This window comes from Lepidochelys olivacea (assembly GCF_965140295.1).
Source record: "Lepidochelys olivacea isolate rLepOli2 genome assembly, chromosome: 6".
NCBI lineage: Eukaryota > Metazoa > Chordata > Testudines > Cheloniidae > Lepidochelys > Lepidochelys olivacea.
The window spans coordinates 59,312,000-59,339,948 of NC_140416.1; the positions used below are offsets into that span (position 1 = coordinate 59,312,000).

The 27,949-nt window shown below is 43.7% G+C and overlaps 1 protein-coding gene across 1 annotated transcript in view; it reads left to right on the plus strand.

Annotated features, from left to right (window-relative positions):
- Positions 1-27,949, plus strand: part of ZFYVE26 (zinc finger FYVE-type containing 26) — a 70,226-nt gene that overhangs the window by 11,790 nt on the left and 30,487 nt on the right. Inside the window, exons 10-25 of the mRNA XM_084630619.1 lie at positions 3,654-3,860; positions 4,598-5,248; positions 5,892-5,981; positions 6,817-6,885; positions 8,306-8,457; positions 12,004-12,202; positions 12,760-13,023; positions 13,226-13,345; positions 15,197-15,361; positions 16,667-16,894; positions 18,934-19,039; positions 22,039-22,778; positions 22,952-23,148; positions 23,871-23,975; positions 24,498-24,620; positions 26,657-26,833. Coding sequence (XP_084486745.1) covers positions 3,654-3,860; positions 4,598-5,248; positions 5,892-5,981; positions 6,817-6,885; positions 8,306-8,457; positions 12,004-12,202; positions 12,760-13,023; positions 13,226-13,345; positions 15,197-15,361; positions 16,667-16,894; positions 18,934-19,039; positions 22,039-22,778; positions 22,952-23,148; positions 23,871-23,975; positions 24,498-24,620; positions 26,657-26,833 — 3,593 coding nt within the window. The remainder of the gene's footprint in view (positions 1-3,653; positions 3,861-4,597; positions 5,249-5,891; positions 5,982-6,816; positions 6,886-8,305; positions 8,458-12,003; positions 12,203-12,759; positions 13,024-13,225; positions 13,346-15,196; positions 15,362-16,666; positions 16,895-18,933; positions 19,040-22,038; positions 22,779-22,951; positions 23,149-23,870; positions 23,976-24,497; positions 24,621-26,656; positions 26,834-27,949) is intronic.

Sequence of the window (27,949 nt, forward strand, 5' to 3'; positions counted from 1 at the left end):
TTACTTTGCTGCTGTGCCATTACATTAACTTAGTGCATTACTCCTCTCTGAGTTAGATGTTTATTAGCATCTCTGTTATAATATAGGACTCCACCTTTAAATGTCTGCTGATGAAATACTAACAGAGACCTCTTTGGGGTGGGAAGACTCAGGCCACTTAGATCTGCCTGAGTCATGCAGCTGCACAGAAGGATAATTCTAGCCCTGGTTTCACTTCTCTAAGATCACTTTAATTTACAGAACTAGTTAATGAAAATTAAGCCTTCCCTTTTCTTCCAGTTCAGGGGTGAATTAAGAGACTTGCATTTAAAAGGGGTGCTGTGACTGTGAATTCTTTTACAATTCAGCTTCCTGACAGGTAAATTTAGATAGCGTATCCTGAAATTGAAAGAGTGGGGGGACGGGAAGTCTAAAAAAACTGAGTTTATTCTACTCTGATGATGATGATTAGAAGGGTAATTTGGGTGGGCCCAAAAATAGCAGCACATACCAGGAAAAGGCTTCCACCCACCTCGCTTCCTTCCTGTGCATGCACCTGTCTGCTGCTGGCTTAGTTTAATTTTGCTGCTGCTGTTACTGGTTAACACCCTCCTGGGGAAGAGCATGCTTCTGAGCTTCCCTCTCAGATCAGTGTATCAGGGTAATGTCTTTTTTAGTGCATGAGACAGTATAATTGACCATGAACAAAACAATGAAACTGACCAGACACAAAGTGCTGTCAAATGCACAGACTGGAGTAAGGGTTATATGATACCTGGCTAAAACACCAGCAGCCACCTTTCCTAAACTATCATTCCTGCAGTTGTTACCACCTACAGAACTACAATGGTGGGAAGTTTCAGGAAAAAAAGACTAGTCTAAACATAGCCCTATTAGCAGCTGTTGCACTTCTGCTTCCAATGTGGAAAGGGCCCAAATAAAATGTTTCAGTTATAACGGTGTTCAGAGACACAGTGAGATGATGATTTATGTTCGAATAGTCTGGATGAAGACTTTTTCTGGAAACCCATGTGAGTCAAACTCTGCTCTAGTCTGTGTGGTTGTGTCTGCACTTACGCATTTCTGAAAATCTCCCACCATTATTTTAGCAAGAGAGGATGTATCACTACAGACTGGAGACTGGTGTTTTCAACATTGCAATTAGGCCAGCAGCGGGTGTTTGTGTCTACTGACTCAGGCTTATGCGGCTTGGGCTATGGGGGCGCTGTCTAATTGGGGTGTAGACACTCAGGCTGGAGCCCAGGTTCTGGGACTCTTTTCCCCCATTGTGGGGTTCTAGAGCCTGGGCTCCAGCCCAAGCTCGAACATCTACACCACAATTAGACAGCCCTACAGCCTGGGACCCATGAGCCCGAGTCAACAGACACAGGCCAACGGCGGGTATTTAGTTGCAGTGTAGACATACCCTTAGAGGACAGGATGGTAAAAACACCCGAGTACTGTCTACGCTCCACCATTACTACCACCAGTAGAACTGCAATGATGGATCTTAGGGTGTGCTTACACTGGCAGATTTATTTTCTGTAAAACTCCTTAGTTTTATGGCATCATTCTCAGAAAAATCTGTGCTCTTGGTTTTCATGGAAACAATGATTGAGCACTTTAATTAACATAGTTCAAACACTGTTCTAGCTATTGCAGTTCAGCTCCCAGTGTTTGGACAGGACCATAGGCATTATGTGACTCCAGTATATTGGTTTTGAATAGTTCATGAATACGCACGCTGCACTACCATAAAAAAGTACTACTATAAAAAAGTACTACTCTGTTGTACAGTAGTGGTCCCAAACACTACTGTAACATTGTTTTAAATGGTAGTGTTTGAGGACCACTACTGTACAATAATACACTATCTATTAGAAACCAGTACATTTATCTACATAGGGAGCATAAGTTGTACTGAAAGCAGAAATGCCATAATATGCTACTACCTGTGTGTTTTGTTCCCTGATGAGCTGGGGGTGACTTGTACACTGTATTCAGCTCTGCTGTTTTAATGTGATAAGAAGGGACTAACACCTTTTCTGCCTGCAAAACAAGCTGGGAAGGGTGGGGGAGACCTTTCAAGCTACTGGTATCTGTCATAAAGAAACCAAAAGGGTATAATTCCCTTACTTACTTCAAATCCTTTACTGGTCACCTTTAATCATGCTTAATAGTCATGCTTAAGTGTTGTTCAAGTGAGGTAGCACCCAAACTAGTTTTTAAAAGTTTGATCAGCCAGTTTGGTTATAATACAGCTAGGTTAATACAAATCCTTTAAAGCAGTTCATAAACTAGTTTGGCCACAATTGTGGCCAGTCTGCCCAAGGAAAATCTACCATATTGCAGGACATGTTATAACATGCTAGCATTCAATCTGGTTAAAATAAGGTTTGGTCTTGCATTGTAAATGCATCAACACAACTCAGTCCTGTCTACACTGCAAGGCCAAACCATATATTGAATGTGTTTAACTCTTCCGTGTTGTAACCACATCCAGCAACACAGACCTTTAGGCAATGTTTATACTAGGATAGATTTGCTTAAATTTCCCACTGTTGCCAAGTATGGATGTTGTTCTCTGTTCTTTGTCCCATATATTGTTAAATCATAATCTCATGGAGGAAGGCTGGGTGGAGGTCAGCCGTGGAAGGCCACCTGTATAAGAAGTGACTGGAGGAGACTGACTGTGGGGTGCGCAGGGTCAAGGATGATGATCAGGTATAGGAAATGGCAAGAAGAAAGGGCAGAGCCACTCATGGGAGAAAGAAACTAAGACAGCATCAAGATGACTTGAATTATCAGAATGTAAGGAAGTGGCAGAAGATGAAATGGGAACCAAGCTATGCCAGGGTCTTGAAGACGTGTGATATATAGATGTGAGAGAGAGGAAAAAAAATCAATACAGAGTTTCAAAGAAAGCAGACAACGTAGCTGGCATAGTAAACAAGGAAGATGATTTTGATAGCTGTATTTTGGAGGATATTGAGGGTTGTGATGCGGAACCTGGAGAAAACCAAGAGGAAGAGACTGCAGTAAGTGAAGCTTAAAAAACCAAGGGTTTAGAAATAGAATTGGAGAGTAAGAGGCAGATTTGAGATGTAGAGAATTTAACAATAGTCAGGGTGGAATAGAGTGTAAAGCAGGTAGAGGAATCTTAAAACACAAAGATTGGGAACCTGCATGACAGGAATTATGGTGGAATCGTCTATGGAATTGTCTAGTAAATAACTCTGATTTGAGGTATTTAATTCCGTGGAAGCATGTCTACAACTTGAAATATAAGAATTAAAGGGCACCTATCAATTTGAAAATCTTACTTCTGTCAGAACACTTTGACCCTACTGTAGTCACGAGTACCCCATAAGGAGACTATACCCAAGACAAGTCAATAGGGATGTGGGGCAAAATTACTTTTCCTTTTTTTTAAATTGTATTGACTTTTGTGCAGTTGTTTTCACTGCCTTCAGCAGGAGGGAAACTAACAAATTATACTGCGGAACACTTGCCCTCTTTATAAACATCTGTACAGGAAGGGCAGAAAAATCCCTACTTTCATTTTCTAAAAGGAATTCGGGATGGAGGGGAATTTGAAGACCTGTTAGAAACTAGAATTAGTCAGTGTCCCTCAAAATGTGTGAGAATTTACCCTCCTATGTTTCACTTTGCAGCAGTGCCGGTTCCCAGCCTCCTGAGTCAGCAACGCAACCTGGTGCTCTTCTGGGCATTTTGCGCCATGAAATATGCAATCTATGCACTGTGTGTGAATTCGCACCGTCATTCAAAGTGCAAGGACTGCATGCACAGCCTTCTCAGTGACCTCCCTGTGGACTCAACCCCTCTTAAAGACCCACCAGGAGATCGGCCTCCTTGCCTAGGTTTAGTAGCTTGTACATATCTGGTTGCTAGATTCTGTGGATTGTAATTTATTTTAATATTAAACTGTGAACATCTATACTTTCTTTATCCAAAGAGGTCAAAGCACTTACAAGCAAATAAACCTCACAGCATCTATGTGAGGTAGATAAGTGTTACGCATAATAGTAATAGATGTAGAAAGTAAGTTACTCACCTTTGTAAAGCACTCTAAAATCCTTAGATTAAAAACATTCTGTAAGGGGAAAACATTAGCATTAATGGGATATTTTAGTTGGGATTTTTTTTAAAAGAGCTTGATATTTTTGTAGCTAACGTTGTGGTTACATAGTCTCTCTTAGTGGCCACAAGCTATAGAAATGTGCTAAAATGGAAGAAATCTGAGTTTGGGCATCAGGGCATAAGATGGTCACTGTTGGGGTCAGGGAGGACTAATTCCCTGCTCCCTCGTTGCACGTTTAGATGCTTTATCAGGAGAGAAATGTTCACCTCTGAACTGTTAGCATTGGCCATAGCTGGAGGCAGCATATTGAGCTAGATGGACCAGTGCTCTGAACTGATATGGCAAAGATTCTTATAAAAGTCCATTGCCATCTTGTTCACTAATGGCTGTCTTGGTTCCCATTCTTGTAACTTTGAGCACCATTGTGGAATCAGAAATGGGGTCGGGGAGGAGGAAACAATTCCTGGAAAATATTTTAAGTGTGTTTTTTATTTCTTTTTTTTATAACACATACAGATTGTCCAGCTATTTTTCCTCAGTATCTTGCCAAGTGCCAGCAGTTCTTACGGCGTGTCCCTGCTCCTCTGCATCTGGAGCTTCTGGAGAACATCTTCTCCCTGCTTTTTGTCTCCTATAGTGACCTCTACACAGAGACTCCCCTGCTCGAGGACTATGCAGAAGAGGACGATATTGTGAAAAAGAGCTGTGGTGCTGGGAACTTGGATGGTAGTGCCAGCCGAGAGTCTTCCACCTCAGAAAGTCCACAGCACACAACAGAGCCTGAAAAGAAGGCAGAGAGACATCCTCAGGCCCCCCGGACAGTCTACCATGATACTCTGCTTGGCTCAGAATTGAGTGGTGAGACCTGTGAATCCTCCAGGCTGAGCTATCTAGATCTGAAACATTTTGCCAGTGGTGTCAGTGGATTTTTAGTGGATGACCTGGCAGTGGATGCCTTCCTCAAGATGCTCCTCAACCACCTGGAAGAAATTCAAAGTTCTCTTCCATGGGATTCGAGTAACGTGCCCCATGAGGAGCTGGAGTTGGTGGAGTGCTTGAATTTCTCTGTGAATAGAGATGTCTTTGGGAGCAGAGTGCTGCAGTTCTCCAAATACCTCTCTGAAGCTCAATGGAGATACAAAGTAGTGATGAGTAATAGAAACACAGGTAAGATCCACTGGGATCTCAGTAGTGCCAGCTTGGTGATCCTTGAATTGAAAGATCTACAGCATGTGTGGGAGAGGAGCTCATTAATCTGTTGGGCTCGTGTACTGGTCTTTAGTGTAGCTTGCAATGACTGTTTTCTCCATTTCTTCTTTTGTCTGCTTCACAAAGCTGCTACATGATGTGGGATGGCTGGAAGATTCTCCTCTAGAGAGGCCCAGGGCTGGGAAAACAGTAGGTAGTGCAGGTCAGTTTTGAGGTGTAGTGCTAATGTCTTCTGGAGCTTGTGTGGGCTCAGACTTAGCAGAACATTCATGGAGCTGAAGTGTTGTGACCTTTTCTCCAACAAACCTGACTCCAGAGGGTGTATTAAATATTAGTTACTTTGAGCAGAGCCCAGGGGCAGTAGCATACTGATAGGAATCCCAGAACCTTCCTTGACATCTGTGGACAGATGAGTCTGAACTTCTCACTAGGGCATTGCCCTGGACCACGCTGTTGCGTGTTCATCTTTATTTGTACTAGGTGCCCAGTTTCTTGCTATATATCTGGTCATTTTTTTTGTCATGACCAGTTGCCAGCCAGTGCATTTGTATGTGTATAATGACGACTCCTAAAGAAATCACTAACACTGCTACTCTTTCAGAAAATCAGCTTGCAGCCTCCAAGAGACACTACTCCTTAACCAGACGCTCCAGCTTGAGGAAGCGCCGTCAAACTCAAAGATGGAGGATGGGTGAGTTAAGAAATTGCCGTGGAGGCTGCATTGCAAGTGCATGTCATGTCACCCGGATAGGAAACTAATTGGTGGTGTCTTAAGATGTGTGGCTCACAGGACTGGAGATTGGCCTAGTACTCTATCTCCTCTAGCTCTCTAGTCAGTATCCTCAATAAATACAATTGGTGTTCTGTGTGAAGTGTGGCTGGTCCCAGTCCAGTACCCATTGGTTAGATGTCATTATCCCAAAATCCACCTCATAATTAAAAGGCAACACATTTAAAACTGATGCATGAAAATAATTCTTTCTATACATATGATAACTCTGTGGAACTTGCAAGATACTGTGGGGGTTTTTGTTTTGTTTTTAAAAAAGCCTCACCCCACCCCACCCCACCCCACACCCCCACCCACCAAAAAAATCTGTTTATGACCATGGATGAGCATAGCATCTGCAGTGATAGAAAGTGGGTTAAAAATTACAGTAGCCTTTGAGTCTCCTGCCTCAAGACTTAAACTGATCACCTTGTGGGGAAGAAAATCTGACATCCTTTTCAGCTCTCAAACAACACTGTAGAACTAGGGTTATTCTTGGAATGGGAGTGGTTACATTTTCCTTTGAAGCATCTGACATTCTCCACTAGCAGGAGACCAGACTGGATGGCCCACTCTTCTGTTCCAGAGTGAGTGTCTTCTTTAAGTGATGGCTCATGTCAAGACCACGTCAGTGGTATCTTGCATTTGCCTAATAATCTGTGTTATCCCCACTGAGCTCTTTTGCCCAGAAGAGGAGCTTTGATTGCCCTGTCTGGGTCCGATATATTTCTCGTGCTGTTTTTATTTTCTACTTCAGATTGTAAAGAGGGCACTTCAAGTCAATCACTGGAGAGTACAAGCAGTGAATTGAGCACCAGCACATCAGGTACTAAATCTCATTGAAAGGATATATTTGTTTTGTCGTTACACAATGATATAATGCAGTACTGAAATTAACTGATTGGTTTGTGCACATCACTGCTCTGTGCAGGATGGAGTCATTAGACTTTCAGACTTTCTCCTGCTAACAGAGAATGCCATGGACCTGTTCTTTTTGGGACGGGAAGATCAGCACTCTCTTCCTGCTTCTGTGATTTTGCAAATGGCTGTGTTATGCAGCGTAGTGACAATTGTGAACCTCTAGGAGGCCACAGACTTGTTAAATATAAAATATTTAAATTCATAAAAAGGCTTACAGAAGTGCAACTGCCCTCTCCCAAACACTGGGACACCAGGGCCCTGAATTGTCTTCTCTCTCATTATTACAATATAAATATATATTGTGTACGTTTAGGAGCTAATGCATTAATACAGAACACGTATGTGCTTGGATGGAGTAATGGTTGTGGTAGGAGCTAGAACTGTGACTCTCACTGTTGTGCCTTTAAAATATCACTGATAAAGTCACACTAATCCAGAGCCTGAGGTGACCCCGCATACCTTTCGAAGGCATCTGGCATTGTGGTATCTAAGTGCCATGCTGATTTCATTGGAGGCTGTGTGGGTTCATCACCTCTCAAGACCATGGCTTTTTTGCTTGACTCATGTCTGTTGACAGTTGTTCTGGAATGCTTTGTCTGAATTATGCTATATAAAAACTGTCTCTTTCTGTGGAATACAGAGTCTATTGGACCTGAAGTTGCCTTTCAGCTTCTTTGTCCAATCAGCAGTCACAGTTGCTACTTGACTGAGTACCTGTCACCTCAGGCTGTGATCTTGGCTAATCTCACAAGCTAAATAGGAATAGACCTGGTCAGCACTTGATTAGAAAACCACCAATGAACACCTAGAGTTCTATATCAACATCGTCGTCTGATTCAGTACCTGAGACTCATACCTCTGTTACTAGTGGGCCAGTGCCCCTGCTGATGCTTGGAGATGGTGGGCTGCTGGGGGGTGCTGTCCTTCAGGTGAATTGTAAAACTGAGGTCCAGATCAGTAATAGTTACTGAAGATCCCATGAAAAATATAACAGTAGGATTGTTAACTGAAAATGTTCTTCACTTTCTGGCCTAAATAGTTGTGTGATGCTGCAGTGTTTATTAAACAGGGTCTGCCACAGAGGCAGGTGATGGGTGAACTGATCTCTGTAAAGTGCTTTGGATTCTTTGCAGTGGGAGGCATTATATATGATCGTGATCAGCTGGATGTTGGTCACTTAAAGCAGACAATACAACCCCTTACAACTGTTTTGTAAACCCTGCTTCAAATTCCCCATCTCCATATTAAAGCTGAGAAGCATTGGTACTTGATAAGTTTTATTTCAATTATAACCCAGCATGTTGTTTCCCTCTTTGCTCTTGTAGAGGGAAGTACCAGTACTGTGTCTGGCTGGAGTGACCTGGAATGTAGGCTGAAGCCTCAGCAGCAGAACCTCCTCATCCCTATGATGCTCTCCCCACCTGAGTCGCTCCTAGTCTCCTGTATCCTGAGGGGGAACTTTATAGAAGCCCATCAGGTAAGTGTGTGTGTGATCATTACTACATAAAACTTGGAAGTTGGTTCTGTATGGAAGCTGCGCTGGTGATGGTTGAGGAGATCTGTATTGAATTTCTACTGTGCTAGCCGGCTGGGTTTTGAAGAACACAAATCCAGGTGTCAGAGGGAATCCAGGAGCAGGAGGGAAACCAGCATCTAAGCCACTACCCTCAAGGAAGTTTTCTTTCTCTTTTTAAAAATACCCTCTTTTCAGCTGGGTATTCAAAGTTTGCAAAGGCTTTACCAGGCCTGGGCCTAACTTAGGGTATGTCTACACTACGAAATTAGGTCGATTTTATAGAAGTCAATTTTTAGAAACCGATTTTATACAATCGATTGCGTCCACACTAAGTGCATTAAGTCAGCAGAGTGCATCCTCACTACCATGGCTAGCATCGACTTACAGAGCGGTGCACTGTGGGTAGCTATCCCACAGTTCCCGCAGTCTTCGATGCCCATTGGATTTCTGGGTTAAGCTCCCCATGCCTGATGGGGCAAAAACATTGTCGCAGGTGATTTTGGGTACATGTCGTCAGGCCCCCCTCCCTCCTTCCACCCCTCGCTCCGTGAAAGCAACGGAAGACAATTGTTTCGTGCCTTTTTTTCCTGGGTTACCCATGCAGATGCCGTACCACGGCAAGCATGGGGCCTGCTCAGCTCACTGTCACCGTACCTCTCCTGGGTGCTGCTGGCAGATGTGGTACTGCATTGCTACACAGCAGCAGCTCCTTGCCTTCATGGCAGACGGTGCAGTAGGACTGATAGCCGTCGTATGTCTCCTGGGTGCTCCTGGTAGACCTCAGTGAGGTTGATCTGGGGCGCCTAGACAGACATGGCTATTCTACTCTTAGGGCACCGAATGGGAGCCAGAGACTCCAGGTCATTCTCTTCTTTAAGTTTCGTCTCATGGAGATTCAGTCCCGCCTGGAATATCATGCGAGCTGGAGGCTTCTGCCTCAGGCTGCTCTCTCAGCTGGCAGTACTGCGTGGTTGTACCTACCTCAGCCTACCCCTTGCTCCCATGGCTTATGAAGCCTGGACACTAGTAAGGAGCAGTTCAACTATAGGCTGAGCAAGTGCAGAACAGTGGTAGAATGTGCCTTTGGACGTTTAAAAGCTTGCTGGCGTTGTTTGCTGACTAGGCCAGACCTCAGCGCAATCAACATTCCCATTGTTGTTGCTGCTTGCTGTGTGCTCCATAATATCTGTGAGACAAAGGGGGTGACATTTATGGCAGGGTTGGAGGTTGAGGCAAATCACCTGGCGTCCGATTTTGAGCAGCCAGATACCAGGGCGATTAGAAGAGCACAGCAAGGCAGGTTGCGCATCAGAGAGGCTTTGCAAACCAGTTGCGTGACTGGCCAGGCTTCGGTGTGACAGTGGTGTGTGTTTCTCCTTGATGCAAACCTGCCCCCTTTGTTGATTTTAATTCCCTGTAAGCCAACCACCCTCCCCCCTTCAAAATAAAGTAACTATTGTTTTGAAACCATGCATTCTTTCTTTATTAATTGGAAAGAAAAAAAAAAAAGAGATAACGGACAAGGTAGCCTGGGTGGGTTGGAGTGTGGGAGGAGGGAAGGACAAGGCCACATTGCTTATTGTAGCCACACTAAAAATCAAACTGTTTGAATGACAGCCTTCTGTTGCTTGGGCCATCCTCTGGTGTGGAGTGGAGTGGCTGGGTGCCCGGAGCCTCCTCCCGCCCCGCAGCGTTCTTGGGTGTCTGGGTGAGGAGGCTGTGGAACATGGGGAGGAGGGTAGGTGGTTATACAGTGGATGCAGCAGGGGTCTGTGCTCTTGTTGGCTTTCCTGCAGCTCCAACAGACGCTTCGTGTCCGTTTGCTCCCCCATTAGCCTCAGCATCGCATCCTGCCTCTACTCTTCGCGCTCACTTAATTCTTTCCTGGCCTCTGTGCATTAAGCCGTGCCCTATCAGTGTGGGAGGACTGCATGAGCTCAGAAAACATGTCATCACGAGTTTTTTTCGCCTTCTAATCTGTGATAACCTCAGGGACGGAGATGATAGGGGGAGCGTAGAAACATTCTATGCTCTACAATTCTGGGGGGACTGCATCGTCACCTGTGCTGCTGAGTTCGCCGTGCTGACCAAACAGGAAGTGACATTCAGAAATTCCCGGGGGTTTTCCTGTGTACCTGGCTAGTGCATCGGAGTTCAAAGTGCTGTCCAGAGCAGTCACAATGGAGCACTCTGGGATAGCTCCTGGAAGCCAATACTGTCGATTTGCGTCCGCACTACCCCAAGTTCGACCCAGCAAGGGCAATTTTAGCGCTGCTCCCCTTGTCAGGGAGGTGTACAAAAGTCTATTTTAAGAGCCCTTTAGGTCGATGGAATGGGGTTGGTTGTGTGGATGCAGTCATTTTTAAATTAACATAACGCGGCTAAGTTTGACCTAACCCCGTAGTGTAGACCAGGTCTTAGTGTTCCAGTTGGGTGAGGGAGAAGGTGAGGAGCCCATGTGTGAAACACCACTCTTGAATGAGAGGCAGTATTTAAGCTATTTTTTGGTCACTGATCCAAAGAACATGACTCCACCACATTCATGCCCAGTTGTAGTATGTAAACGCACGCTGTAGTCCCCTAGCTATTGGCTTGGACTGGTATGTATGGCACACTTGCTTTATGGGTAGGTGAAGGAGGTGTGTTTTGTGGCTAGGCTGTCAGAACAGGAGGCCCAAGGTCTGTGTGCAGAAGTGTCTGCCATTGACTCCTAGCCCCCTCATTTACATGTGCAGTTAACCAACGTGTGCATGCAATTGTTCCTCTATATTGCAACACTCAGTTACAATTGCATGTGCATTTTTGTATGTAGCTTTCAGGCTGTCTTTCTGAAAAACTGACCTGAAGTATTTTGGCAGTTGAATCCTCAAGAAAGTGCAGTGGCTTGGCTAAGATTGAGAGGGCCATTGTCAAGTGCTTTTGCATAGTTACCCGTGTGTCGGCAGTAGGTAAATGTCAAGCCCTTAAACAATTCCAGTTAGCAAACATGGTATTTTTATTTTCGTCTCCTGGGACTAACAGATCTGTTTTCTTTGCTACTTTGTGTCTCTACAACACTGATGTTAACAGGACTTGGAACAGGGTTTAACTGGTGAACCCCCGGTGTTCCACACAGCAAGGGTTGTGCGGGTTGCTAATATAACTTTAGAATGTTCTAGAGGGTATTCCCTGGCTGATAAGAACTAATTTACACTGTGGGACTAGCTACTTCATCTTTTTAATGTACAATATATTGGAGTCTTGTAACATCTTTAAAAGTGAGTTGTTAAAGTGAATCCAAATCCAGTGTTATGGCACCTGCAAGCAGAGCTATAGAGCTATAATTGCAAAAATGCTTCCATTATAAATCCCTGTTTTCAGGCATCTATAACTTTCTGAATAAAATTGCCATGTGGGCTGAAATTACTCAAGTTGAGGCTTTTTTGTAAGTTTAGTAAAATGTTATGTAGCCTTTCAGACAGTATTTTGAAATATGGTATTACTTGCATTCATTATTACCTGTGACAGGTGGCTTTGATGTTTAATCTGGAGTCTTCGGCTTGCTATGGTGAGCTGGTTTTCATGGAACGCTATCAAGAGGTGGTGCGGGAGCTCGCAAAAGTGGAGCATAAAATTGTGTATCAGTCAGCTGATGGTATTGGAGGAATCAGGAGATCTGGCAGTGGCCGCTCAACGCTTCAGGCTATTGGGAGTGCAGCAGCGGCAGGTAAGGATTGAATCCTACAAATTAGAGATGAGGAATCTGGCTAAGAGGTGGAAGACAAATAAGGAAGAACAAGAACTCAGATGATACAGCGGTGACTATGATATGATTGCTTAGAGGAATAAACTGGCCTTTCTATATTAATGGCCTAGAAAATGAGAACAGGGAGCTGACAATCTATGGGTAATAGTTATTTAGGCTTTTAAAAACTGGAGATGACTGAGGAACTTCAGAATAACCTTACAAAGTTGTAAATCTGGGCAACATGATAGATGATAGTCAATGTTGATGAGTACAAGGTGGTGCATGTTGTCAGAACATAATAAACTATTCAGACTGTCTTGTTGCTGGGTTCTAAATTAGCTGTAACCACTCAGGGAAATTAACCAGGCATCTTTGTGAATAGCTCAGTGTGAACCTCTGTTCCATGTGCAGCAGTGGTCCAAAAAGCAGACCAGATGCTGAATTGCATTAGTAAAGGACCAAAGAATTATCCATTATGGGACATAGAATATTTGTTCAGTTTAACCAGTAACTGCATGTTTTGCTGGATTGTTTAGGTATGGTATTTTATTCCATCTCGGATGTTACTGATAAGTTGCTTGCCACCTCTGGAAGCCTTGTCCCTACTCTCCAAGAAAACTTTTGGACTAGCAGCATCCAGCTGGAGCATACAGATCCTATGAGTGAAGTTGTGGCAGATCTCAGCCCTTCAGCAATGGCAGCATTTGACTTAGCTTGTACTCAGTGCCACCAGTGGAAAACCTGCAAACAGCTGTTGGAAACAGCAGAGAGACGATTACATAATAGCTTTGAAACAAGGGGTAGGTTTTCCCTTTCTCTATTCAGCTGTGTGGGATTGGGGAAAAATGCTTGTATGCTCTATCTAGTTTTAAAATAACTATAATTCATAGTAACGATGGAGTTCTAAAGAAAGAACATGATTTATGTAAGCTTATCACTCTGTCATGTATGTTTTCCATCCTCAACCCCTGCTTTCCCTCCCTTGTCCAATGTTGCTTTTAGGCCGCAGACTTGACTTCATTCTACTTCACTCTGATGGCATAAGGGGTTTCCCAGCAGTTCTTCAACAAATAAATAAAATTCTCAACTATCCTTGTATGTCGCAAGGACAATCCAAATCAGGTAAGTGTTTTCCCTTCTGCGTGTTTTGAGGTTTTGGTTTTTGTTGTATTGGTTGCTAGTTTTTCCGGGGCTAGGGAGTACATGTGCAGATTTTATGCTGCTTCTGAAATTTCTTTTGTATGCTAAATTGGTATCTATTCCCTTTGTATTGTGGCAGAGTATCTGTTTAATGTATCAACAACTTTTTTGGGTGTACTGAAAATCCATAAACTGGGTTTGGCCTTTACCACAATGGATAAGTAAATATAGCTAAGTAGTTGCTCATTAAACAGAGTCTTCCAAAGATTTCCATAAAGCACCATGGAAAAATATAGCTTGCCATAGAATAGCTTGAGATGCGGAAGCCATTGGGAACTGCTTCTAAAAGAGCTTAATATAAATGATTAAATTTGATGTTTGATTTTTAAAACTTGAAATGACAAAATTTATCAAATCTTCTCATGTTTTTCTCTTTGGCACAGGCATGCACTAAAACTTTCAGAAGCACATACATGCATCTCTCTGCAAATTAGGTTGACTGTTGCATGAGTAGTTTTGGGTGCACATATACATACATACATCGATCTTTTTGAAAATCTAGTCCAGCATACAAGATGTGAAAAACTGACTTGAGCTGGGCATGTGGCTAGGGAAGAGAGGGCTGGAAGCAGCAGGCTCCTTCCCCAGAGAGGGAACCAGAGAGCACCAGCTTTTCAGGAGGGAAGGCAGAGCTGAAGACTAGAACAGCTTCTTTCATTGAAGGGTAATGGGAACCAGAGAGCAGAAGGGCTGGAGTTTGATTGGAGGGGATGGGGAGCCAGGAAGCAAGGGGGATTGAGTTTCTACTCCCCTTCCTAAGGGTATGTCTACAAAGCTGAGTAAGCCCAGGGTTTGAACTTGGGCTCAAGCCTCTAACCTCCTTTCTGTCTGCACACAAATCACACTAATCCAGGGCTTGGATCAGGGGCCCCACAAGGGTGGAGGGCTCAATCCAAGGAGTCTGCCAAAAGTATTCCACAATCTCATGTCCTCTGGACAATCAAGTTTGTCCTCTGGACAATCAAGTTTGGTGTGCAGTCAAGTGTTTCCACACTGCACCATGAACAAAGGGCTAGAGTGGCCACATTTTGGAGGGTGCTAGGAAATCTGGGATATGGGTGCTTGGACTCGGGCCCACATAATGCATGTGCTGGAGCCCAAGGCTGGGACAACAATTCCTAACCTGGGGTTACAAATGAGTGTAGACGCTCAAACCCTATGTTAACAAACCCGGGATCTGTTAACTCATATTCTACTAGCCTGGGGCTTACATTGCAGTATAGACATACCCTAAAAGGGCAGATGGGAGCAGAATGAATAGTCTGTGGGATGGTCATTGGGGAGGCAGAGAGACATTAAACATGGAAAAGAAGTTTAAGAACACAATGCAGAGAAATAAAGATTTGGGTGCAGGGAGGAGGAGAGAAGAAATACAGGCAACAGACATGCAAATAATATCTTGGGGATAGGGAGAGAAGAATGCACTCTAGCAGGAGAGGAATTAAGCCAAGGATGGAAAGTTGACTGACGATACAATTAAATACAATACAGAATTGTCAACCCTTTAAACTACAGTGCCTCTGGCTTTGGGAGGGCATGATAGCACAGGTATTTTTATCTTGGCTTTTTACACTTCCCTCTCTGGCCTCTTAATTCCCACTAGAAAATTTAGCTCTGCCAGCTACATCATCTCTATGGCTTACCCAAGTGTGCTGATTTTGAATTGGTTAACTAGAAGTGTAAAGCTTCTCCTCTTTCTGTGGGTCTTTTAATTCCACAAGACTTAGTGGCCACTATTAACTATCATTATTGTTGATCTTTGTTTCTCAACAGAGGTCTCAGATGAAAAAATAAGTAATCAGTTTCGATGCAATATTGTGGACCTTCTGCAGATGTGCTACCCAACTCTGACTGAGGACTGTATTGCTAATCACATTGCTTTATCGCAGCACCTAGATCAAGTCCTGCAAACACTGACGGATGTTGAAGATTCTCCAGGTGAATTTCATGGGTTCTCTTAGCATTAAAGACTCATGCAACCATCTTTGTGCTTGTTTAAAAAAACATACAAACAAATCTCTCTAAAACAGATGTAAAGAGATACAGCCTAGTAGTTTAGTTCCTGAATTTAGACAATATAAAAATAAGTTTTTAAAAACCTAGTATTGGTAGCAATGCTGTCGTGAATTTTCTTACATAGATTCATAGATATTAAGGTCAGAAGGGACCATTATGATCATGTAGTCTGACCTCCTGCACAACGCAGGCCACAGAATCTCACCCCCACCCACTCCTGCAATAAACCTCTCACCTATGTCTGAGCTATTGAAATCCTCAAATGTACATGTAAATGCAAACACTCTTTTGGGGATTTAAACTCCCCTCCCTCTCCCCCCCCCCCCAAGCATTTGTAATACAAACCTTGCAACAGTTAGCTGTTGCACCAAAATGAGAAGCTCACCAGTAGCAAAAGTTAAACTGATTAGGCTCTATTTGCTCAAGCAGAGAGAGAAGCAAAATGTCAATGATGAAAAGTAAATTCATTTTTTTAAATGTTCAGTTTTAATAAGCTGAGATAAAAATACAAAAAGAAATTTTGTTTTAAAAACAGATATGACTTTTAATCTCCCAGTGTCTGTTTAGATGAAAACAAAACACTTGGGTGTTAAATGATAGTTAAACAAATGGTAGTTCTGCTTCTCCTGTTTTTTCCCGTTGTATTTGGTTGTTGCTGCCCAGTAAGGTGAGAGTAAACAAGAGTATCCATCAGGAAAACTTTGGTGTCAGTGGTTCATTGGTCAAACTATGTATCAGCTGATCGTTGTTCCTAGGAATAACTGATCCAGTGTTGGAACAATTGCTGCCTAGTCTCCAAGTTCTTAATTTGTAGCCATGACATTTTTCACCCATCAGACTTCTAAAGAGCTTTAGTAAAAGGGTTGGAAATCTGTATGCCATCTTGATTCACAGAAAGCTAGGAGAACTGTAAGTGCTCTTTGAATGTCATGCTTCAGGGCTTAAGAGTTGGCCACCAGCTGAGTTTAGGAAGAAATCTATATCCTTTCCCACCACTAATGCAGTATTGCACAATAGATGCATTTTGTGGGGTTTACGCTTTCCTCTGCTGCTCAGTCAAGATGCCAGAGTAGATGGGGCTGTTGGCCTGTTCCAGTATAGTAATTCCTGTTAACTTCCATTGAAAGTAATCTCTAAATTGAGGGACGCACTTGCTAGGGTAGAAGAAGTCCCAGCACACCTGTATTTTTAAGCATTTCAGTTCTAATCAAATTTTGTTTTTACTAGACTCCAAAGGGAGCCTGATCACCAGCTTGGTAGAACAGGCATCTCTGAAGCCTACAGAGTTGGAGGCACATCCGGTTCGTAATCAAATCCAACTTCTGCTGAAAACCCTGGACCAACACATTCAGACCATGCCAGTGAGCAGCGTGCAGACGGACTGTGTGAAGAGCTTCTTTGATTATATTAACACACTGGCTGCTGTTGTGCTACGGAGCCTGAATACAGAGCTAGGTGACGTGTCTATTGAGAAGCCTGTCACAAGGAGGGTGACGTTATCTAACTCTTAGAGTATGATTCCATTCTGGAAAACAACTATATGGGAGTCTTTCCGTTTTCTTTGGTGGGTAGCAAGGGCATTGAAGATAATGGGGCTGTGTAGATGTAACTGGGCAGAACGTTCTCATAGAATCACTTAGTGGTAGTGCCCCGTGAGCCAGAAGAGCCCTAGCCTGAGTATATTGTGCTGGCGGTTAGGAGAAAAAAACAAGCCAGTTTAATCTGGAGTCACTGGGCTGCTCTAATGTGGAACTCCACAAATCTGGTTTAAGAGTTGCTTCCCAATAAACTGCCTTCTAAAGTTACATCCCTCGGTGAGGTAGAGGAAAAAGGAAGATGACAGAACCTTTTTCAGACTTTCACTTTATCAGGACCTGTCACTGTCACAGTTGCCAACTTTCACGTGGTAAATAAGCATCCTGACTTTCACAATAAGCCAATAATCAAGCTAATCCCATTTCAAAACAAGCCAATCCCTAAGAACCCCAACACTCTGTGATTAGAACCCCCTGGCATGCAGTATGGGACTGTGATGGGCCCGCTGTGCACCCCTGACTCTCTCCCTCCCTTGCCCCTGCTTGCCGGGAGCCGATCAAAAAAAAAAAAAAAAAAAAAAAGCTACAAGCCAAATAAGCAACAAGCTAGAATCCAAAAACTAGCCAACAAGCAACTCATAAGCCAATCAAGCCAAAAACAAGTCCAATTTCTGCGTGGTTTTTTTTTTTTTTTTTTCATGGGTTTGGCATGTCTGGTTACTGTATGTGTGGAAGGTACTTGTGCCCCACTGTAACACAACCTCTCATTGACTTCCAGTTTCCATAACTGGAGAAATGTGAGGTAATAGTCCAGTGGTGCTCCATGTTTTCCTGCTGCTTTAGGAGGTGGAAGAATAGTTTAGAAGGGGTGTATCTGGGTACCTCTGCACTACAGAGCCTATACTGGCATAGCCCCCTAGTGTTGACTCAGCCATAGGTGTGCACCAACAGTTCTTTTTGTCAGTATAGGAACACCATCTCCCTGAACCACATTGTCTATGTTGCCAGAAGCTCTCTTCTATCGGTAAAGTTGTGTCTGCACTGGGGTTTTTTGTTGGTGTAGTTATGTTTGTTAAGGGTGTTTTTTTTTTTTCACATTGCTGGCCAATGAAACTCTGCTGACATAATTAAAAAAATTCCCCAACAGCATTACTACTAATGCTAGGTTTTAAGTTGTGGGACGAGTACAAGTAAGAAGCTTTACACAGCTACCCTCTGCGTTTCAATGAAATTATCCCAAGAGCACCAGAAATTCTTACTTCAAGGCAAGCAAAACAAAAAATAGGCTGAGAAAATAAATTTAACCTGTGTCTAGAGAATTCTAATAAAGCAGATCACTATAGTAGTGCATGTGTTGTGACTCTGACAATCTCCTGCTGCAACTTGATTTATGCTGGAAATGGCCCACCTTGATTATCATGCACATTGTAGGGAGAGTGATCACTTTGGATAAGCTATTACCAGCAGGAGAGTGGGGTGGGAGGAGGTATTGTTTCATGGTCTCTGTGTATATAATGTCTTCTGCAGTTTCCACAGTATGCATCCGATGAAGTGAGCTGTAGCTCACGAAAGCTTATGCTCAAATAAATTGGTTAGTCTCTAAGGTGCCACAAGTACTCCTTTTCTTTTTCCCTGTAGTGTTTTTCATGCTGAAGCAGATTTGCTCTGCCATTTGCAGCCAGGTCTTACTCAGATGTCAGAAGCTCTCCATCAGGCACTACGCTGGTTCTTGCAATGCCTCCTCCAAATTGTGCAAAAGATTGTGGGGCACATCAGTCAGAGCAATTAGGTCTTTGGGTTCCCAACTTGCTTCATTGCTGGCCCTCGTGCCTTGGTGATTATGAGTATCTGGGCTTCAGAGGCCTAGTGTACAGATTAGCTGACTAGAACTCAGTCTGTGTAATACATTAATTTAGTGTTTTGTTTTGTTTTTTAAATGTGTCTCTCTTATGTTTGTAGATCAAACTGCAGAGGTGAAGGTGGGGAACCCTTTCATACTGCTACAGCAGAGCCCATCTCACTTGCTCTCTCTGCTCTTGTTTGAGAGACAAGTTCCTCCTGACAGGTTGGTGTTTTTCATGAATACTTAACTGATGAATTTAGTGCTCGTGAACTGGGCAGCACTGTAAGTCCTCTATGACTAGAACGGCTGCAGAGCAGACTTCTGCTAGATCTGAGGAAAGCGTTAGTCCCTGGCTTCTCTAATGAGATGGCCAGAGAGGATCGCAATTTGTGAAACTTAACGATTTTGTGATCTAGACAACTACTGGCCATTTGGAAGTGAACTGAGAGCACCAGGGATTTGTGGTTTTTAAATCGAAACTGTCTGACTTCTGGGCACAGTGGTCACACATCTTATACATGTAACAAAATAAAATAGTTTCCCAAGATCACTTTTGAGAACTTCTGGGCATGGATCTTACACTGGCAGGCAAGTAGATTGGATTATCTAATGCACGTTTTCCATCTCTAAATTCTGTATTGGGCTGATACTGAAAGTGTGCGACTAGATAACTGAAGCAGGTGTTAAATGAGACAATATTTGATAATACTTTATAAGCTGTTCAGTGTCGCTATGTACTGAGGACCAAACTGAAGGGTCTTTCATGGTATTGCCCTGAGCCATGTATATCAGACAAGGGACTTATTGCATGAAATTTTAGGGTGAAGTTCTCTTAGCTGCTAGAGCCATGGCTAGTGCAGCTGTTGGAGCAGCAGGTGTTTACTGTATATTTTACATTTTTAACCATTTGGAGATATTTGCACAAAGGGTAATAAACTTAACAAAGTTGTATATTTATGTTTGGATTTTACTAAGTCTGTTTCAGAAGACAACCAATCCCAGAGCAGTCCACCAGTAATAGCTTATGGTAAATGGTCATTACATTTTTGAGTTCTATGCCACGCATCTTCCCAGAATCACTTGCCCACTTACATAAATTCCCACTGTTTCCTCCAAGAAACATCCTAAACACACAGCTGGTCCATGAAGCATTTAAGCTTTAAAACTCGCTCCTCCTCTGTTCATATTTTGTTATGTACTCTTTATCTTTGCTGCTATTTCCAAATTCTGTAACTCTACAGTGCAGGCATCTGTTATACCTTTGGCACTGCCCTGCTGCTGAGCAGTGCCCTGTACACTTTCACACTATTTAAGTGATTAAAGTGGCGGATTTAGAGTTAGTGGGGCCCTGTGCTCAGCTTAATTTTTGGGGCTCCTCCTTGGGACCCAGCCAAGAAAATGAATCTTCTCTCTTATCTCCCCCCTCCGCTCCCTCCCGTTTTTCATTCTTTTTTTTTCTTCCATCTCCTCCTATAAGTAATAGGAAGTAAATAAAAATAAAGTGAGGTACCTTGATTGTTTTTGTAGTCTAACTTATTTTTTCACAGACCACTTGAAAATAGCTGAGGATCTCAGCAGACCACTTAATGATTTTTCCAAATATTGTTTGTACCGTTATCCAAAGCGCTTTACAACAGTTAGCTAAGAGTGCTTTGTAAAAAACCATTGGGCTGTGGGGTCTGGCTGGGATTTAGGGTGTGAGTGGGGGCTTAGGGCTGGGGGTGCAGGTCTGGGAGGAAGTTAGCATACAGCAGCAGGCTGCGGGGTTGGGATGCAGGGTCTGCATCTGCGCTGCCCCGATTCCGCCCTCTTCCCCAAGTTCCCGGCCCCGCCTCTTCTCCGCCTCCTCCTATGAGCATGCTGCAGCCTCGCTCTTCCCCCTCCCTCCCGGAGCGACCTGAGCACCAGCAAACAGCTGTTTGGTGGCGGGGGAAGCACTGGGAGGGAGGGGCGGGAACGTGGCATGCTTGGGGGAAGAGGTGGGGAAGAGTTGGGGGAGTGGGGAGCTTGGCTGTCGGTGGGTGCGGGTGGAGCCTGCAGCAGGAGCCGGCAGGACCAAGCTTCTGCCCCCACAGCTGCCTGGCCCTGGGGCCCCCTGTTGCTGGGGGGCACCCTGTGTTTTACTGTAAATCTGCCTCTGAGTGATTACTAAGAATTGGAGTGAATCATATTACCAGAAAGCCCTCTTGTTGTAGGCCCTACGTTGGGCCTTTATCAAAGAGAGTTGATATTCTGTGCTTAGCAAGTTTCTGTAGTCTGGCTAAATTACATATTCCATCCCATTCGTTTCCTGGCAGACCCCATTAATTGAGCTGTAATGAGATCGCAGTACATTTGTTCTAGGTAGGTAGTCACTGGGTCCTGACCTCCGCAGACTGGCCAGGATGGCAGTGCTGCAGCTGCTAGAGCTGGGAACTTCGCTTTGTTCTCAAATTCCTCCTCTCTCCCCTTCCCCCTCCCCTTGGAATGGAATCCACTAGCTCCAGAAAGGCTGTGCCCAGCACTTTGGTGTGGGGGAGGCTGATATGACTCTGTCAGCAGGATCCTAGGGGATCCTTCTCAGTCTCCCTCCAAAAACAGAGGAATAAATGCAGGGTTTAGTTACAGGGTGGGATGGATTGTCAGGCTATTCATTTTAATGGCTTTATCTGCAGGAAACTTACAGTTCACAGAAATATAGGCAATGGAAAGGAGCTGAGGAAATGGATAGTATGGGCCCACCTGCTTCTTAATTATACTCCCTGTTTGATGTCCTAGAGAGAGGTGGAAAACACCCCAGCGTCTCCATTGTCACCCTTTACTGGGGGACGTTCCTTCCTTACTCCAAATTTGGAGCGAAATATACTGTTATAAGGTTATACATAGGATTAGGTGCATAATCCTGGTGATTCTCATTCACACGCAGCTGTTGCAAAGGATATTAAGCCTGACTTGGGAGTGCCTTTTTTTTTTTTAATTAATAAGGTAGATGCTCACTTTCAGGCCATGTTGCCTATTGGTAAGAGCAGAGAAATAGCTGCTGGGACTCTTCAGAGCTCTGCTGCTTGAATCTAAGTGATGTTCGGCAATACACAACCTCTGTGTGTCATTTTCCCCTGTTAAAGAGGATAGTACATACCTCGGAGGACTGTTAATGTTTGTAATACTTCTTGAGATCCTGTGTAAGTGCAAGATAATATACACGTGCACCTGCTAAATTGGTGCTGTTTTCACTCCTCCAGGCTCTCTTCACTGTTGGCAAAGGAAGAGTTGAACTTAAATGTGCAGCAAGTTATCATTAACTGTTGTTGTGAGCCACTGTCCTTGTGCAGTGCCAGGCAAAGCAGCCAGACCAGGTCTCTTTTGACTAACATCAGCAGCCTAGCACATCTTCATGCCTACCATTGTTTGCCAGATGTTGAGATACCTATCCACAATCCAGCTATGGACTCTGAGGAGGATTCTACTCAGCCGTCTTCCTCCCTGGCTGACTTGAACCAGCACTCACTCACTGCCTCTTCCCTGGCCTTCCTGAAGTGTCAGTCAAAGCTAATGGCCACTGTGGCATGTCTCTGTGCATCCAAGATACAGAAGGTCCCCAAACCAAGCCTGTCATGGATGGAATTTCGGGGCAAGAGGGAGGTCCCCTTGGGCCTGGAGCAGATTTCCAAAGAATGTGAGACATTACTGAAGGAGTTCTTGATACTGGAGAATTTTCTTCTCACCATGTCTGAGCCACTTCAGGATCCCCAGGAGGAGGGTAGTGGTTTGGTTAGTGGCCTCTGTGGCAAACCGTACATGTCGCTTGTCCTCTTGGGCTTGCATTCTGCCATGGCTGTCGAGGTATTAATGGAAGTCTTTGAGCAAGCGCTCGCTGCAAAGGACTGGCCCAGAGCCCTGACGGTCTTGGACCTGTACAGTCAGGATATGGAGGAGCTGACCAGCGTGAGGGATGCTGTGCTGAGCTGTGCAACTGCTGACGGTAAAGGGAATAAGTTTTCTTTATAGTGTACGATCTCAGATAGGGATTGGAAATTGGGGACTGATCTGGTGATCTGTGGGCAGATTCAAAGAATGGAAATTCTTTTCTATCCTCTCCCTGTTTCCCCAAAGCATAGAAGCTGGGCTTCATGCTAGTAGCTTTTCTTTTCACAGATAAGGATGGTTGGCAGTATCTGTTCCCAGTGAAGGATGCAATGTTGAGAAGTAGATTGGCCCTGCACTGCGTGGACAGGTGGCCCCTTGAGGCTTGTCTGGAAATCCTAGCTTACTGCATCTGTGATCCTGGCATAACTGAAGAACTGAAGTCTGATCTGCAGAGCAAAACAGGAGAACTGCAGGTTTATCAAAAGGTACAAAAGCCATTTTATTAAGTAACTAGGTATGGAGTATATTTGCCTAAATACTTCTTTAACCCTTGGTTCTCTTTGGCACATAAAACATCCTCCCCAAGCCCTTATCCAAAATTTAAATCTCGTCCACATTCTGAAAGTGCTGAAATGTCAGGTTAACTCTCTCCTTCCCTCATCCATAATTTTTCCTTTCCAGTTGCCTCTGTACTTTTCTTCCAGAGAAGACTGGAGACAAAAGCGCAAAAAAATCCAAAGAACTTGAGTCCATTCTTTCAGGGTCTCTTTTTCCTCCAACCTGCACAGAGGCAGCAATCACTGGAAACTTTCCAAGAGAACTTATTCTTGTTTGAATTTTCAACCCCAGTTTTACAAGCCTAAGTAGTTGAGGAATCCAGATTCTTGCCTGCTTATCCAGTAGGTTTGGCCTATTCATAGCATAACTGGTGCTGCGTTGTCTCTTGGAACTCTATCAGCAATCTCTTCAGACAGATATATGTTAATGGGTTTAGGCCTCTGTGATAGAATCTTTTCATCTAGTCCTCTTGAAATTGAAGTGCATCACCTAGGATTCCCAGACCCTTTCTATTATGATAAATGTAGTTTCCTGGCTTGGGCTAACTCCTGATGCAACCAGTTCAGCTATCTGCCTGGGCCTGGTGATGGGTCTGAAGAAATATTGTTCAATACAATCATTCATAGAAACTAACATTTTATTTTATTAGATTTTGAATTTGCAAGATGTCCCAACGTGGAATGACTGGCAAGACCTGAAAGAAGCCTGCATTGATGATCCCCAGGCCATCATGAGTGTTATTCTGGAGGCAAAGGTATGGCATCTTACATGGCTTTTGTGTTTAAAAATTAGAAAATGGTGGCACTACTACATTTTGTTAAGCAATGTTTATAGATGCTTGTTTCAACAGAGTTCACAGGGCAAGAAAAAAACCTCTTAATAAATTGTGTATTGCAGAAGCTAATAGGAATCCTTGTTTAATGTCAGGATTTAAATGAAAACCAAGCACCCCCATAGTTTTGTCCTAATTTTATTCCCATACATAACCCATTTCTTCCATTCTACCTCAGTAATCCGACAAGGAGTGACTCTCTTAGGTGACCTGTATGTAACTAACATGCTGTCCTTACCAAAGAGAGGCAAAGCTAGGTGAGTTTTTCTAAATGCTTGGAAGAATAAGCAGCATGCAGTGAGTGTCCAACCCTGGAGTTGTAACTATTTCTTGCTGGTGGAAAGAGTACTGTAAGTCTACTGAGCTGACCTTGAAATGTTAATCAGAGCATGGGCAAGAATAGCCATAATGAAGGGAGTTGTTGTTTGCCTTCCTTCTCCTTAGGATTATGAGTTGTGTGAAGAATGGGGTCACTTATACCCTGTCCCAAAAGAACACTTGATCAGTCTTCACCAGGAGCACCTCCTGCACTTGCTGGAAATGGGAGACACTGAAAAGGCTTTGCAGGTAACCAGAGGGCTGTTTTTGCCTTGCTATCTTCAAAGGGTAGGTTGCTGGTAAACAAGGTTACCCAAATGCTGCTATTGCAGCCCTAAGTTAGGTTACTTGCTGGAAGCCTTGGCTGCATAAATGTAGATTGCAGCTGAACTCATTGTTACAAAGAGTCAACCTGTACAGACGACAGGTCTCAACACGCAATACTGCCAGGCCACTTTGATCAAAGTGGAATGTTGTCTGCAGAGACCTTTAGTCTTGTCCTCTACACTGAGGTTTAGACAACTTTCACACATTGTGGACCAACAGTATTGCCAAGCCCAAGCATTCGAAAAACATGACAGACCACAAACATTTTTAAACTAATCTCGTGAATCATGACACTTCAAAAGTAACACATTTTAGGTTCTTATTTGCTAGATAGTTAGGTTTCAAGTCTTTAGGGGTCACCTTTTCTGTCTCTTCTCTTTAACCACGAGGGCAACAATTTTTTTTTTCCTAAATGAAAGCTAAGATTCTGAAGTTTGGGCTTCAAGAAAAACACTAAATACCATAAGACTTGTCTACATGGGGCACATTTGGTCCCTATGCTGCATTTTGGCAACTCGTTTTAAAGAACACTTTTGATGGCCACTAGGGCTTGGCCTACACTACAGAGTTAGGTCCATGTAAGGCAGCTTATGTCAACCTACTTTATGTTCGAGTACGTGGGCAGAAGCAAGGCTGTAGTATGTAAGTGCCCTACTACACAGACATTAAAAACTCCACCTCCACGAGAGGCGTCAGTGTAGTCAGGGTGACAGTGTCTGTGTAGACACTGTTTAACTTGTATTGGCTGTTGGCTGTCATTCTTGACAATTTCACAGCTACAGTTTGGAGCTATGAAATTGACGAGGAAGCTGGGCAGTCATCCCAGGGCGGGTGTGGGGCTCCAGCTAGAGCCTGGTTGCCCCCCGGGTTTCCTGCTACCAGCCGAGCTGCATGTGCCCTGCTCCCCACTATAAGCTCGGAGCTGCTTGGACTCTGGGTGCGTAGCTCCCTGTTGGGAGCCCAGGGGACAAAGCCGGGCTTCCAGCGATGGGGAGCCAAGAGCCCAGGTTCTCAGCCGCCCCCCCCCCCCTTAATCTGTGGAAGCGCTCCTGGTAAGTATACACGCCACCAACAGAAGGAGGGTAGTGTGGACATGAAATGCTGCAGTGATTACTGCAGTGATTCTAAGTCGACTTAACATACATTGACTTAAGTTTCTAGTGCAGACATGCCCTAGGTCCTAGCAAAACCTTCTTCTTTTGCTAGTGTTCTGGTTCGTGTGTGTGTGTGTGTTAGTTAATAAAGCAAGCTTCTTTTAAAGGATACTATGAGGCCCAGATTTTAAGTTCTATGGGGAAAAAAGGATTTTGCAAAATCTTAATAACAAACGTTTTCATGGCTTTTTTTAATGAATATGCGTGGTTTCTTGGTTTGGATTCAACGTTAGAAACTATAATGGAACATTCTTGTGCTGCTAGTGCAGAAGAACCAGGAAGTGGAACTGACCAATCTGGTTTCATTGCTGCCTTGACTTAATGAAGTGTGAAAGCAAAATTCTTTTGGGTTGAATAATCATGGGAGTGTTGTTTTCGTAACACACAGAGAGAGTGAAATTAAGTGTCCTCTTACAGAGAACTTTAGAGTCCTTACATATTAACAAAAGGGTCTTCTTGATGATTCAGTATTTGACTCTTTATTCTTGGTCTTCTATATTTCACTTCCTGTTCATTTAATTTAACTTGCAATACATCTATTTATTTTTAATTGTTAGGAACCTGTCCTTGATCATAGATCATTAAGTTGGGGGCAGTTAGGCAGTGCAGTGATATGCACATAGAGGTGACTAAAACACCGTCATGTACTTTAAGAGGTTGTTGCAGTTTAGATAAAATGCCTGAAAGACTAGTGTAGGGGGAAGTAGCGTGTTCCATCCAAGGTAAATGGACTAGCTGAGCTAAGGGGCCTTTCCCTGCCATGTAATCAGGATCGTCTGCATATTTTTCTCTTGGCTTTTGTAGCTTTTAGAAAGAATAGAAGACTCTGATATGCGCCTTGTGATAAGCGAACAGTCTCTTGACAAGCATCCCAGCTTGGCAGCCTCTCACTTCCTAGCCAATTATCTCACTACCCACTTCTACAAGTACCTGACAGCTACACGCCATAACGAAATCCAGGCTCTCTACATGGGATCAAAGGTGAGCAAAGCCATAGAATCCCAGCTGCTTCACTACATTCTGCATTTACAGTAATACATACTAATTCTACAAGCACTCGGCGGTAGACCTGAGAGGAGAATTCTGCAGTACCAGTGGGAGACCCAGGTACCAATTCTCAGTATTTATCTGAACCAAGTGTATAAACTGGAGGTGAGAGGAGAAGGAGGCCAAAATTGTATACGCTGAATTTTGGGGCTTTTGGGGCTTCCAGGATCATCAGAGCAGCCTTGGGACTCTATGGGCTATTGAAAGCAGAGAATAGTCAGCACAGGATGGGAAGGGGGATTCGACAGGAAGGGGGATTCCACAGGATTGGAAAAAGGGCAAATATAGTGCCCATCTATAAAAAGGGAAATAAGGAGGACCAGGGGAATTTCAGACCAGTCAGTTTAACTTCAGTACTCGGAAAGATAATGGAGCAAATAATTAAGCAATCAATTTGCAAACACCCAGAAGATAATAAGGTGATAAGTAACAGTCAGCATGGAATTGACAAGAACAAATCATGTCAAACCAATCTAGTAGCTCTCTTTGACAGAGTAACCAGCCTTGTGGATAGGGAGGAAGCAGTAGATGTGGTATATCTTGACTTTAGTAAGGCTTTTGATACTGTCTCGCATGCCTTTCTCATAAACAAACTAGGGAAATACAGCCTAGATGGAGCTACTATAGGGTGGATGAATAAGTGGTTGGAAAACCATTCCCAGAGAGTAGTTATCAGTGGTTCACAGTCAAGCTGGAAGGGCATATCAAGTGGGGTCCCACAGGGATCAATTCTGGTCTGCTTCTGTTCCATATCTTCATCAGTGATTTAGATAATGGCATAGAGAGTACACTTAAAAAGGTTTACAGACAAAACCAAGTGTGTGTATGGGGGGGAAGGTGGGGGGTTTGCAAGTGCTTTGGAGGATAGGATTAAAATTCAAAATGATCTGGACAAACTGGAGAAATGGTCTGAAGTAAATAGGATGAAATTCAATAAGGACAAATGCAGAGTACTTCACTTAGGAAGGAACCAGGGTGGATTTGATTTAAATCACTAGTCAGGAAGACTCGATTTAAGCATAGATTTCTACATAAAAGTGCATTCTTGTT